This window comes from Giraffa tippelskirchi, chromosome 9, assembly GCF_054371585.1.
Source record: "Giraffa tippelskirchi isolate mGirTip1 chromosome 9, T2T-mGirTip1v1.2.pri, whole genome shotgun sequence".
NCBI lineage: Eukaryota > Metazoa > Chordata > Mammalia > Artiodactyla > Giraffidae > Giraffa > Giraffa tippelskirchi.
In genome coordinates, this window is record NC_137283.1 from 150,295,912 (window position 1) to 150,308,124 (window position 12,213).

Here is a 12,213-nt window from a genome sequence, read left to right on the forward strand (position 1 = left end):
ATACCATCTGAGTCACTGAGACAGCAAATGTCCATTTGATTATCTTTCCGGTGGACATGTTTACTGTGAGGAGTCCTTTTTGAGGAGGACACAATTGGGGATCTTTAATTCTGTCTGGGAAGGGATAAGGGCTTCATTAAGTGACATCAGAGTTGGTTAAAGGATCAGTACAACAGAGGGGAGAGAAGGCCTGGAAACATAATGCATATATAGATTTGGGGACCATCTAGCAGTGCCAGGGGACTGGGTCATTGGTTAATGAGTAACGGGGCTCCTGTGCTGAGGGAGGTGGGCTGGGAAAGGAGGATGTTGGGAAATCCTATGCAACGCCCATCACTGACTCTCCAGATAGGAAGTCCACCAAGGGATCAGTCACTCCATCCATCCATCATATTTTCAATTGCACAAACATATGTGCTGGGCATGAAGGCACTAGACCTTTGAAGGAAGCTACCATCTCCCCTACCTCCCCCACACCCTACTCAGTTACCTATGGGCTCTGGGAGCAGCGTGTTCTCCCAGTGTTCCAGGAATTCCCTAAGCCAATAGCTGTAGTCTCCCACTGAGATCTTCCTGAAATACTCCGCCAGTTCCTGGTTGTTCTCCCACTCCTCTTTGATCCCTGTGGCTCGAGGATCGATGATTGTCCAGATAATGCTCATGGTGTCAAGGAGGAGGGCTGTCCGTCCATTGAGGCTGAAGTGCAAGGATGCACCAGAGCATTATTAGGCTTCACGCTGACAACACAGCCTGACCTGCAGGGTGGGAGGACCTGTGTCGCCCACACAATGAATCTTTCTGGATGGTCCACAGTCCATCCTCCCCAGTCACTCAAGTGTGTCTGCACATCTAGGGGCCCATGATCTTCTGACCATGACCTGCCCCCTCGTACCCATCAGGTCCACCAGGTCTCTAAGGCTGGATCGTGTTCAGTCTTTTCACAGGAAGGACCTCCCCGCATGCACTCCATCCCTACCCCTCTCTTGCTGTCTGCAGCTCCCCATCCCCTTCCCATACTCACCCTTCATCTCCTTTTTGTCCAGTTTGATGACAGGCAGGACCATCCTGAGCTCTCTTCCTGTTTCTCCCAGCGTTTGGCTCAATTCAGTCCATGCTTTTGTGTCATTTACCTCCTTTCCCAGGACACCCAAAGGTTTGACCTTGTTGCTGTCACTGTCATACTGGAGGAAAGGCTTTGTGTCCACGGAGCCGTGGACTTGACACCAGGGCTGGCCAGGTCTGGACTGAGATTTGACAGTGAGGTCGAGGCACAGAGAGTGGGCATCTGTGAGAGAAAACCACAGATGTGTCTGGGAGATTCCCCTCCAGGGCCTGGTTGCAGAGGGAGGGGTCTCTGTCCCAGACCCCCTCCCTCCACTGCATCCTCAGTCCTGCCTCACCTTTAACTGTTAGGTTTAATCTCTTTGATGCCACTGTGGATCCCCTGGGTCGAATACTGTTAGCAGGAAGATTTATCTGACATATTTTTACCATCATGTCCCAACCTCTGAGGCAGCAAAAACAGAAGACAATGTCTGCCTTCTAGTGACTTAAAATCCATCTGAGCAGACAGGTCTTTCAACAGGAATGGGAAAAAAAAGACCACAGAACACAGGCTACATTCAAGATGGGACCCTAGTCATCGGAAAGGTTTTTACTGCAGTAGGAGGTGGGCTTGGCAGGAGAGGGAAAGCTGCTACAGGAGCACAGGCACAGGCACCCTGTCTTGGGCGGGGTCCCGGAAGGCAGGGTGTCACCTCCTGGGCAGCCAGTCCAGCTAAACCACATTCTCACCATCCTAAGAGCTGGAAGACAGGCCCCCACCAGCATGGAGCTCCTTCCTTTCCCCTCCTCCCATGCTCCACCTCCCCTGCCAGAGCCCCAGATCCCAGGACACTCACTGCCCAGAGTCTTCCTGGGTTCTATGAGCAGCAGTATCAGCAAAAGATGGCCTGCGGTGTGAGCTAGAGACATTCTTTCCAGCACTTTTAGAAGATTAAGGGGCAAATCTTAGCCTGGAATGTGTCTATACCTCCCGCTCCGCCCACTGCCCAAAGTCTTCAGTCCTGAGGCTGAGGAAGCCCTGTTGAAAAACAATGCAAAGAATAATTATACTGAGGAAATATCTGCAATATTCAAATGTAATTCCTCATTAAAATCAGCAACAACGGCCAAAAAACAGCTGTGACATTAAAAAGCAAAATGCACTTTAAATACCCCACCCTCAAAGACCCCTTAACTTTTGTGAACAAAATGCCCCAGGTTGTGTTGGCTTCTCCCCTCCTTCCCACAAGGCCCCCCCCACCCCAGCTCGCCTCCCAGCTGCCTCTGTTGCTTCCTTTTCCGTCTTCTTTTTAGTCATCCTGCATTTTTTTCCTACTTCTTTCTCCATCCTAACCTGTCGGACTTTGTCTTCAGTGATCAAGATTCACTCTTACCCAGTGCTCCCCAGTGTTAATCCGACAGGCCACAGGTGACCGTACGTGGTCTACAGCGGAAGGCCTGTGTACAAGGGTTGTGTTGGAGCCAAGACTCCAGAGAGGCCAGAAGGCAATGACTAAAGAACTGTAGCTAAATGTAGCTAAATGACTTGCTATAACTTGGCATGCTGCCAACTGGACAGCCAGCCTGCGTGTTACTTTAAGAGCGTTCTTTTTATTCTCTGCTTCCACAATAAACATAGCGGAATCATCAGGTGTATTTAATCCGATAAGGTGGAAAAGGGGTGAAATGTTCCAAGTTCCCTCCTTGAAGAAAAGAAAGCTGAAGAATGTGTTTTTTGCCATAGCAAGATACTGACTTAGTATTCGTATTAGGAGATAAAATGACTAAAAGAGACATTCAGGCATAATATTTTGTTTTGTTGAAAATACTCTGAAGTTGTTTCTCTGAACATAGAAAGAATCCCTGAGTCGTGTAATAGCAGATGGTATTTTTCTCGCATTATCATCATTTGCAACAATGACATTGCCATACAGAGGAGAGTCTGATTTTTCACAAACTAGAGGAAGACAGAAAGTGTCCTATTTGTGGAGATTTCTTGTTCAAGTAGCTGAACATTTCATTGCAGGGATTCCATCACTTAGCACCAAGAGTTCAAATAAGTTGGAAAAAAAAAAAGAGACTGAGGAGGCTGTTCACCAGATGTGACACGACACACGAGACAATGCAGCTACTGCGTCATCATAACCGGAAGTCAGGCTCGAACTCGTGGCTCTAAAGTAAACAGAAGGAAAACAAAGGTGGCAAGAAAACATTGAGTGAAAGCAGCACAGCACCTGTCAGGGGCATTCTAAGAACACAGTCTCAGGCAAGAAAGAAAGAGGCCTTGGTCCAGGAGGCTGAGGAACTCCTATCACTTTCCTGGGGCTGTCCCTCCCCAGCACCCCTCCAGCCCCGCCCTCACTGAGGGGCTCCTATGTCCTCCACCCCCACCCCCACCCCAGGCCCAGCAGCTTCTTGACACCTCCTCCTTCCTTCCTGCATCACAGAGTCACCCAGGCCCTGACACCCCCTGCTTAGGCACAGGACTGGAGCCAGTAAGAAATCAGTCTGCTCCCTTTACTCAGGTCTGGATCCTCCCTGAGGGGGCCTAAAGGACCAGGGAGCAGGTCCCCGGAGGAGGGGCCTTGCCTCCTGACAGCCTTGGGGGGCTGCAGGCAAACCTCCTTCCTTTGCTCCCCTCCAGCCTCTGAGTCAGCAGCACAAACAGCTCTCAGGACGAGGGTCCCTGCCCCCATCTCTTCCTGGTACAGCCCAGCTGGGCGCCTCCACCCCAGCTCAGGCCCACCATCCTGTCACCTCTACTCAAGGCAGGACTGCTCAGTGATGGAGGCCCTGGGTCCCCAGGAGGCCACAGGCTGAGGCAGAACTGCTGCTGCTCCAGGAGCACAGGCCTGGCCTCACCCCTTCCCACGGTCTCTCCTGTGGGGCTCCCTTGCCTGCTTGACCCAAGCCACTTCCTGTGAGAACAGGCCTTTGGAGCTGGATCTGCAAAGCCCTTCCCCTTCCTCCTGAGATGAGAGCCCAGCTCCTTTCACCTTGGGTCCCCTCCCCGCTGACACATCATGTGGAGCCCCCATGCTGCTCTCAGCCCCCGTGAGTCCTGCCCTCGCCCTGAGTGCCGGCTGTTCTCACACCACCTACCCTGGGCCCTGCCAGCCAGCAGGCTGTGCTCAGTCAGGAGGATGTGGTTAAAACCTTTTAGCATCAGCAGAGTCTCAGCCTACTGAAGGCCCCCCTTTCTCATTGTCACCTGACAGTGGGGAGCTTTCAGAACTCAGGGCTGAGCTTGTCTGAGTTCTGCTCTCAGGTGATATGGGGTCTTATCTACCTGCTCATTTCCAGGATGAGGAGGTTCAGTGAGGGGCAGGGGTTGGCTGGGATTCACCTTCCGCATCCTCACACCAGCCCGCATGCCCCAGGCTTCCCTCTGAATTCTGCCCTCAGTACCTGTTCTTGTAAAGGATCCAGGCTACGATGCCCATTATGACGAAACCGGCGAGAACTCCAATGATGATCCCGGTTTTGAGATCGATGGCTGTGGCCATGGGCTGCACTGTAGTGGGGACTGTGGTCGGTGATGCTGCAAGGACAGTAAGAGTGAAGCCCTTGTCCAGACTCCAAACTCAGCAGATGCCTCCTCACCCCCCTGATCCAAGTACCCCTACTGTGCAGACAGCTTGCACCCATCACATTGAGGCCCCAGTGATAGGTCCTCAGGCTAGATGGGGGCAGGGAGCAGCCTAGTCCTCACGGGGCTCTGACACCTAATGGGGGAGCAAGGTTTCCAACACAGCCACTCAGTCCTGCTGTGACACAGAGATGGTGACATGAGGATGGAGTCCTCGGGAGCTGACAGCAGAGGTGGTATTGACAGATTTCCAGGGGTGCAAGGTGATATTTAAAAGAAGATTCTGGAAAGAGGGTACAGTGAGAAATAAATCCCTGAAATCAAAAAGATGTCTACAGGATTGGGATCAGCAAAAATCCATGTTCAGTCGCCCAAAGGCCTGTGCTGTGAGGAGAGATGTCAGCAGGTGGAAGAGGAAGGAGGATGCCAGAGCACCCCCGGGTCATTGTTCTCCCAGGACAACTCACTTTTTAAATTTTTTTTTTACATTTTTTAATTTTATTTTTATTCACACCAGAAACATTGTTAATTGGGGTATAGCCATTAACAATGTTAAGATAGTTTCAGGTGGACAGTGACGGGATTCAGCCATAGATATACATGTACCCCTTCTCCCCTAAACCCCTCTCCCATCCAGGCTGGCCCATAACATGGAGGAGAGTTCCATGTGCTATACACGGGGAGCTTGCTGGTTATCCATTTGACACAGAGCGGTGTGTACATGACCTTCCCAAAGTCCCTACCTGTCCCTTCCCCCAGGGAACCATAAGCTTGTTTCTAACTCTGTGAGTCTCTTTCTGTTTTGCAAGTGCCTTTGTACTGTTTCTTTCTAGATTCCATATATAAGGCGTGTCCTGTGATATTTCTCCTTCTCTTTCTGACTTACATGACTCAGTATGACACTCTTTGGTCCATCCATGTTTCAGGAACAGCTCACTTTCGATGGATCACTTTGCCAAAACACACACACACACACACAGACACACACATGTACACACAGAGGGGGGGTCCATATCACATTGAGTGGACTACCACTTCTTTATACTTGTCTCACCTGCGCTCTTCAACATGTCCTCCCAGGGCACCATGAAATCCTTAAGCCAGGCCCGACAGTCTCCCATGGAGACCTTCTTGAAGAAGTCGGTCACAGCTCTGTCATTCTCCCACTTCTCCTTCATGTGTCTCCCTCCAGAATGAACCACGGTCCAGTGCCCATTCTCTGAATCAAAGAGGAGGCACATTTGTCCATTGAAGCCGAACTGCCAGGATCCACTGCTGTGTCCATCCTCTTCACACCATCACGTCATCCTGGCCTGCAGCATCAGAGGGCCTGACCCCACCGAGGAAAAGAAAGAGCTCAGGCTCTGGACTTGACAAATTCTTTGCCTCCACCTCCCCTGGTCTCAGCTAATCTGGCCCTGTTCTCTCCTCCAAGGCTCCCTCCTTCCTCTGGATTACTAGGAATGGACCAATATCCAATTGAATTTTTTACCCATAAACAATGGATGCAGCTAAGCCCCCAGTGTGCTTCTTCAGTATTTGGACTTCCTAACTCACCCTTTGGAGAAGGCAATGGCACCCCACTCCAGTACTCTTGCCTGGAAAATCCCATGGACGGAGGAGCCTGGTAGGCTACAGTCCATGGAGTCGCTAAGAGTTGGACACGACTGAGCGACTTCACTTTCACTTTTCCCTTTCGTGCACTGGAGAAGGAAATGGCAACCCACTCCATTATTTTTGCCTGGAGAATCCCAGGGACGGCGGAGCCTGGTAGGCTGCCGTCTATGGGGTCGCACAGAGTCGGACACGACTGAAGCGACTTAGCAGCAGCAGCAGCAGCAGCAGCAACTCACCCTTAGACTCGATGGACATGAGTTTGCCCTGATGGACATGAGTTTGAGCAACCTTTGGGAGTTGGTGAAAGATAGGGAAGCCTGTCATGTTGCAGTCCACGGGGTTGCAAAGAGTGGGACACGGCTGAGTGACTGAATTGAACTGAATTGAACTTACCCCTAGCCGTGTGTTTCTCTGGTATAACGGCAGGAAATTGCCCCTTAAGGAAGTACCCGATGTCTCTGAGTGTTTCTGAATGTGTTTCCCAAGTGTTCGTAGGTTTCACCTCCTCTCCCAAGGATTTGTGGATTGGATCATGGCACCACCACAGTCATAGGAGAGAAAAACATTCCCATCTACCTGGCCTTGAACCACACACCATGGCTCTCCAGGACTGGGCTGAGGATCGACGGTGAAGTTGTAGCAAAGAGAGTGAGTGTCTGTGAAGGAAAAAGCAGGGGAGGGGAGGGTTGGGAGAACAAGACCCATTACCTCCTCCCCCAACTTAAGTGAGAGCAGAGTAAAGCTGCAGGGCTGGGTTGGCAGAGCAGGAAGGCCTCCCTTCCCCCCAATACCAGCTACAGGCTGAGCAAGCGGAGAAACCGCATAACATTATCTCTACTCTGCTCCTAAGGCCAACACAGAACCCAAAGCTGCAGAAAGGAGAATTCACAATTAGGGGTCACAGGATTTAACAAGGCTGAGGAGATGCTGCTGATCTACCGCTTTGATGGGTCTTGAAATCCTGAAGGCCTGGCCCACATGGCATGAAAGAGAAAATCCACAACTTCCGAGGCAGGTGGTAGAGGAGGGGATCAAAGGCTCAGAGAAGTGAATCTGCCAGGGTGGACATGCTATGAAAGGGCAGGAAAGTGTGCAGTCCACCAGGTTCTATGGAGCCCAAGAGGAAAGAATGGATGAGAAGCATCTCCAATAGCTCATGGATGACTTTTGCTGAAGGTCAGCGATAGTGGTACGAGATGGTATTCCTGTGGGCTTCCAGCAGGCATAAAGATGGAGAAGTTGGAAAGAGATGATGCCAGGTGGAGTGCTCTATTTCAGAAACAAAGTTGATGCAGTGGTCAAAGTGACTAGAGAGTCCCACTGCAGCCAGGCCTCACTGCAGAGAGTTCCATGCTGGCTCATAGCACAGGGTGATCCTAGAGGCAAACAGATGAGCAGTGAGCCCTGTTAAAAACTACATGATTGAAAGGAAAAATTAAAAAAACAAAAAAAAAAACAAGACAAACACAAGGCAAGATGATGAGGAAGCTGAATGCAGACATCCTAACAAAATGTCCAGATCCTTTGCACAGTATCCAGCACTGAGTCAGGTCTTATATTCAGAATCCATTACTAGAGACAGAGATGCCAGGCATCAGCAAGGAGGGCCCTCTTATCACCACAGCAGGTGCAGAAGTCCTTCTGGCCTTTGGAAGCCACACGGCCATTGACTGGGGTAAGTGTACACTTGGCAGAGAAGCCACCGCCACATTCATAAGGACCTAGAGTGGTACTGACATCATGTCCAGCAATCTGAAACATCATCGTGGCCTGCCTGTTATTACTGTGGTGCTGAGATCTGTGGTAAGGAACACACATCTGTCCCACGTCCTGCCCACAGCAGTGTCACCCATTCACTGATCCTCATAGTGCTCCTTTCACATCCATTGCATTTGCGATATGAAAGAAAAATCTTGATAGTAAATTACCGTGGGGTGAGGGCTACCATAGAAGCCATTTCCAAGTTCACACTTCTCACACTGACCTTCATCCCCTAGTAGTATGTGTAAACAATATCATATCCTGGAGAAAATGACAGAGTACCAACCTACAACCTCTCCAGGGCTGCAGGAGTGTCGTCCCTATCCTATCTCCATTTATTTCCCAGCGTGGCCCATAGATTTCTATAATTGTGCATATGACATATTTCAGGTTCTACAGAGCACAGTTTTTGTTACAACTGGTGTCCTAGCACAAAAGCAGTCACAGATGATTGGTGAATGATAACCTGCTTCTTGGGCAGATCACCCAGAAGAACCTGTGACGTCAGAGGTATCTTTGGTCGGAAAGGCGCTATGTGCCGTCTATGGCCTTTTACTTGGAGGTTCACAACACAGACCCTTTATGACCTGAAGCAAGGCCATGCGATTTGCAGTGGGGAATACCACAGCATATAAATGTGGCTCCTGGTATGGTCCTGGGGGCTGGTAGAGGTGAGGCCTCTGGTCATGGAATGTCAACGTTGTCCATCATGATCTGGGCTCATCAACTCCTAATCATTAGTTTAGATCGACCAGCCATCATAGGATTGAAGTGATATTATGGTTTGGTACAAGAAGGGCCAGAGGCAACAAATAAGAGACAACAGCAGGTGGCTTAGGCGTGACATTAGAATTGTTGTAGGACTACTATTCTCCAGGGCTTGCCCCCGTGGCTCAGCAGTAAGGAATCTGCCTGCAGTGTCGGAGCTGGAGTAGACATGGGATCTATTACCGGGTGAGAGAAGATCCCATGGAGGAGGGCATGGCAACCCACTCCAGTATTCTTGCCTGGAGAATCTCTTGGACAGAGGACACTAGTCCTTAGGATCATAAAGAGTTGGACATGACTGAAGCAACTTAGCATACACACACTCATGTGTGTGCTCATGCCTGAGGCTTCATGCAGTGTCCCTGATGTCCAGAGACCAAGGAAGCCACTCTAGAGCAGAGGGGGTCAGGGGACATTAGCCTATAACTGCTGGACCCACAATCCTTTCACATTCACACCACCCAGAACCTATAAGGCAGGACAGAGCAAGTTTCTCGTTCACAAACAGGCAGCTAAGGCACCCCTTGGATGAGTCCCTAGGGGATGAGCCATCCATTACTGTGGTGTGACAGCCACACGGTTCTTTTGTTTTTTTCAGGTCATCTTTGCCTTCTCTTGTACCACAAATGTGGAGATGTATAATGCACACAGACAGCAAGTGGCCTGTCCAGACCAACAGATTTACTCTCTGTCTTTTGAAGAAAGTGAAAGTGAAGTCACTCAGTTGTGTCCGACTCTTTGTGACCCCAAGGACTGTAGCCTACCAGGCTTCTCTGCCCATGGGATTCTCCAGGCAAGAATACTGAAGTGGGTTGCCATTTCCTTCTCCAGGACTTTTGAAGAAAAGGTTCTCCAACTCCTGTCTTAAATAATAGCTATTATAGGCCACTGTCTCCATAGTCTTAGGGAATCTGAATGTGGGACCGAAGGGTAGAAGTGGGGGTGCCCTGTGTCACACACTTTGGGAAACTCTTCTCCCATCTCTCTTGCTTTACGTCCTGGGGGCCAGGCTGGGAGGCTTTTGCTGGGGTGAATTCTCAGGCAAGAGGATAGGGTGCCAGTTGACAGAGGGCAGGTTTAGGGTCCCTTCACAGATGGGAAGATTTTGGAGGCCCTGTGTTTCACGGACAGAAGGTATGGATGGGGAATAGTGTTGTAACCAAGCAGGACTCTAAGGAGGCTTGCTAGGACAGACTCCACCCATCTCCCCGCCCCTCCCTCCTGCACTGCCCCACCCCCCCGCCCAAGTGGCGGACTCCACCTAGACCCTTGCCCATCTGCCGCCAAATCCCCTGGGCCCAACACAACTGGCCAGACTCGACCTAGCCTTCCCCTGAACCCCGTGGGTTCGGAGCCTCGGGAGCGGCCGCCACCTGTCCTGCACCTGCTTCAGTGGCTGCGAATTCCCGACGGGCGAGCTGGGGGCCTGCAGCAGCATTTCGTGACGCTGCCCTTGCTCCCACGTCTCCCTGCCTCCCCTCCCTTCCTGCTGGGATTCCTTTTTCACCCAAATCTTGTCTTTTCCCTGCCTGGGACGGCAACCAGCTGAGGTGTGGGGGCAGAGGAGCAGGAGCTCGAGCTTTAAAAGCAGGGAGGCGGCTCTACCGCGGCGTTCCCCGAACCGCCTCCGACACCCCCATCCCTCTCGGGTCTTAAGGCCCCGTGTCCACTCACCGCAGTTTAATCCCCGAACTCACCACTTCACGCCGTGCAGAACCTGAGAGGCACGAATAGAACCAGAGCCGCCAAACCAAGACGCGCTTCGGGGCCATCCTTCCAGTCCATCACCACCTGGAAACTAGTTGGATCCGACTTCGCGGGGAGCTATTTATAGGAGGGCTCACCCCGCTCTCAGTCCACTCTCCGCCCTGCCCTCCTCCCCGCGGCACTGACGCTGGCAGTAGTAGCCCCCTCCTGACTCACTCCTTGCTCCTCCTGTCCCTCAGCGTTTCTTTTCTCCTCCGAGTCCTTCTGGCCCCTCAGCTCTCCTCCCCAGTCCCTCTTGCAGTCCTTCCTGCGGTGGTGGTTTACTCGCTCAGTTGTGTCCGACTCTTGCGACCCCGTGGACTGTACCCGCCAGGCTCCTCTGACCATGGGGATTCTCCAGGCAAGAGTACTTCAGTGGGTCTCCATGCCCTCCTCCTTGGGATCTTCCTGACCCTGGGATAGAAGCCGGATCTCCTACATTGCAGGCACAGTTTTTAAGGACTGAGCTATGAGGGAAGTCCTGCTTTTCTTAAAAGACTCAAGATTTCCATGTCACCCCCCACACCCAACTATCCCCACCGGAGAACTCTGGATCTCATGAAAGGGCCTGAAGACAGCCCTTAACTGCAGTGTCATCAGCAATATATTTTCTAGTAGTTTCTGCCCCAGAGAAGTCCTAGAACTTTTGTGGGCCAAAGTAACTGCTCATTAGAAAGAATTTGAGGACTGAGGCCAGAACCTGAATTTGCAGGATCCGCGTGGAGACGGGGATCCAGCGCTACCACCGGATGCCACATGACAGTCTCTTCTGGCTGCTTGTTCTACTCTGGTAGCCTGTGTGATCCATTTTCTTCCCCCTCATAATTTACTTTCATGCAGTGTCCAAGCAGCATTGAGCATCTGACGTTCACGTCTCACGGCTATCCGCTGATAAAGAGTGATATCATCCATCACTCGTCGGGACTAACAAGACCTCCTAATTCTTGGGAAGTGGGTCTACCAATGATATTGAGAGATCAACGTCTGTGCAGAGGGCCCCATCTCTCTGTTATCACGGGGCTCCTGGCCTTTGCTAGCTTTAGGGGTGACTGAGCCCTGACCTCAGAGGGTCGCACCAACACCTCAGCACGGGCAGTGCTCCATTTCACGTCTTCTTACTGAGAGAGGCTCGGTTCCCTATTTATAGATTTGAAAATGGATGCAAACAGAATATTAAGGAAGTGGCAAGAGCAATCAGGTGGAGTTGCATGTTCTTGGAAGTATGCTCATTGTGGACACCCATTAAAACCACCTCCCAGTTGATTCCAGTCCCATCTGGGGTCTACTCTGTGTCCAGGTGCCAGGAGCATGCACGGTTGGGGGTGGCCAGGCGTGTCCAGAGAGGCCCAGCTTCCCCCACCTGGCTGTCCTGACCAGGACTCTAACGCTGTCCTTCTGCCTTTCTCCTGCTCTCCCAGTCACTTGCCTCTTCACCAGCCTCCTCCACTGGGGCTACGTGGTCCCCGTGTTGCCTCTTGCCAGAGATTAAACCCAGGGCCCTGCCCCCCAGGCCTATGCATGAGAGTCTTCCCCTGACACATCGATCACCTGAACCCACCAAGCTGGTGCCCCACCCAGGCCTGCGTCCTGTCCTCCTCCCAGCCCCCATGTGTCTCTTATCCCCAAATTGTTCACACCAGGCTCTTGGCCTCCTTAATCAATAGAAATAATTCAGAGGCCAGACAATA

The 12,213-nt window shown here is 51.5% G+C and overlaps 1 protein-coding gene, 1 long non-coding RNA gene and 1 pseudogene across 3 annotated transcripts in view; 1 reads left to right on the forward strand and 2 right to left on the reverse strand.

Annotated features, from left to right (window-relative positions):
- The window catches only part of LOC145520866 (retinoic acid early transcript 1E-like), a 5,257-nt pseudogene extending 3,399 nt beyond the window's left edge, over positions 1-1,858 (reverse strand). Inside the window, exons 1-3 of the transcript XR_014064855.1 lie at positions 1,825-1,858; positions 1,057-1,285; positions 491-819 (exon numbers count right to left, since the gene is read on the reverse strand). The product of XR_014064855.1 is annotated as a retinoic acid early transcript 1E-like (transcript). The remainder of the gene's footprint in view (positions 1-490; positions 820-1,056; positions 1,286-1,824) is intronic.
- The window catches only part of LOC145521430 (uncharacterized), a 16,615-nt gene extending 9,973 nt beyond the window's left edge, over positions 1-6,642 (forward strand). The window contains exon 4 of the long non-coding RNA XR_014065383.1: positions 5,826-6,642. This is a non-coding gene — a long non-coding RNA (uncharacterized LOC145521430). The remainder of the gene's footprint in view (positions 1-5,825) is intronic.
- On the reverse strand, positions 2,636-10,849 carry LOC145521426 (UL16-binding protein 1-like). Its single transcript, XM_081530015.1, has 4 exons — positions 10,477-10,849; positions 5,688-5,963; positions 4,453-4,585; positions 2,636-3,216 (listed from the first exon to the last, which is right to left on the reverse strand). Exons 2-4 carry the CDS (start codon positions 5,872-5,874, stop codon positions 3,138-3,140), a joined length of 399 nt encoding a protein of 132 aa, XP_081386141.1. The 5' UTR covers positions 5,875-5,963; positions 10,477-10,849; the 3' UTR covers positions 2,636-3,137.
- Between the last annotated feature and the right edge of the window lie 1,364 nt (positions 10,850-12,213).

Excerpts from the sequence above, each read along its gene's own strand:
- LOC145521426 (XM_081530015.1), bottom strand. The coding sequence starts at position 5,874 with ATGTGCCTCCTCTTTGATTCAGAGAATGGGCACTGGACCGTGGTTCAT. Across the intron at positions 4,586-5,687 it reads GGACATGTTGAAGAGCGCAG|CATCACCGACCACAGTCCCC; the intron begins GTGAGACAAGTA and ends CTGTCCTTGCAG. Across the intron at positions 3,217-4,452 it reads TGGATCCTTTACAAGAACAG|AGCCACGAGTTCGAGCCTGA; the intron begins GTACTGAGGGCA and ends TGTTTACTTTAG.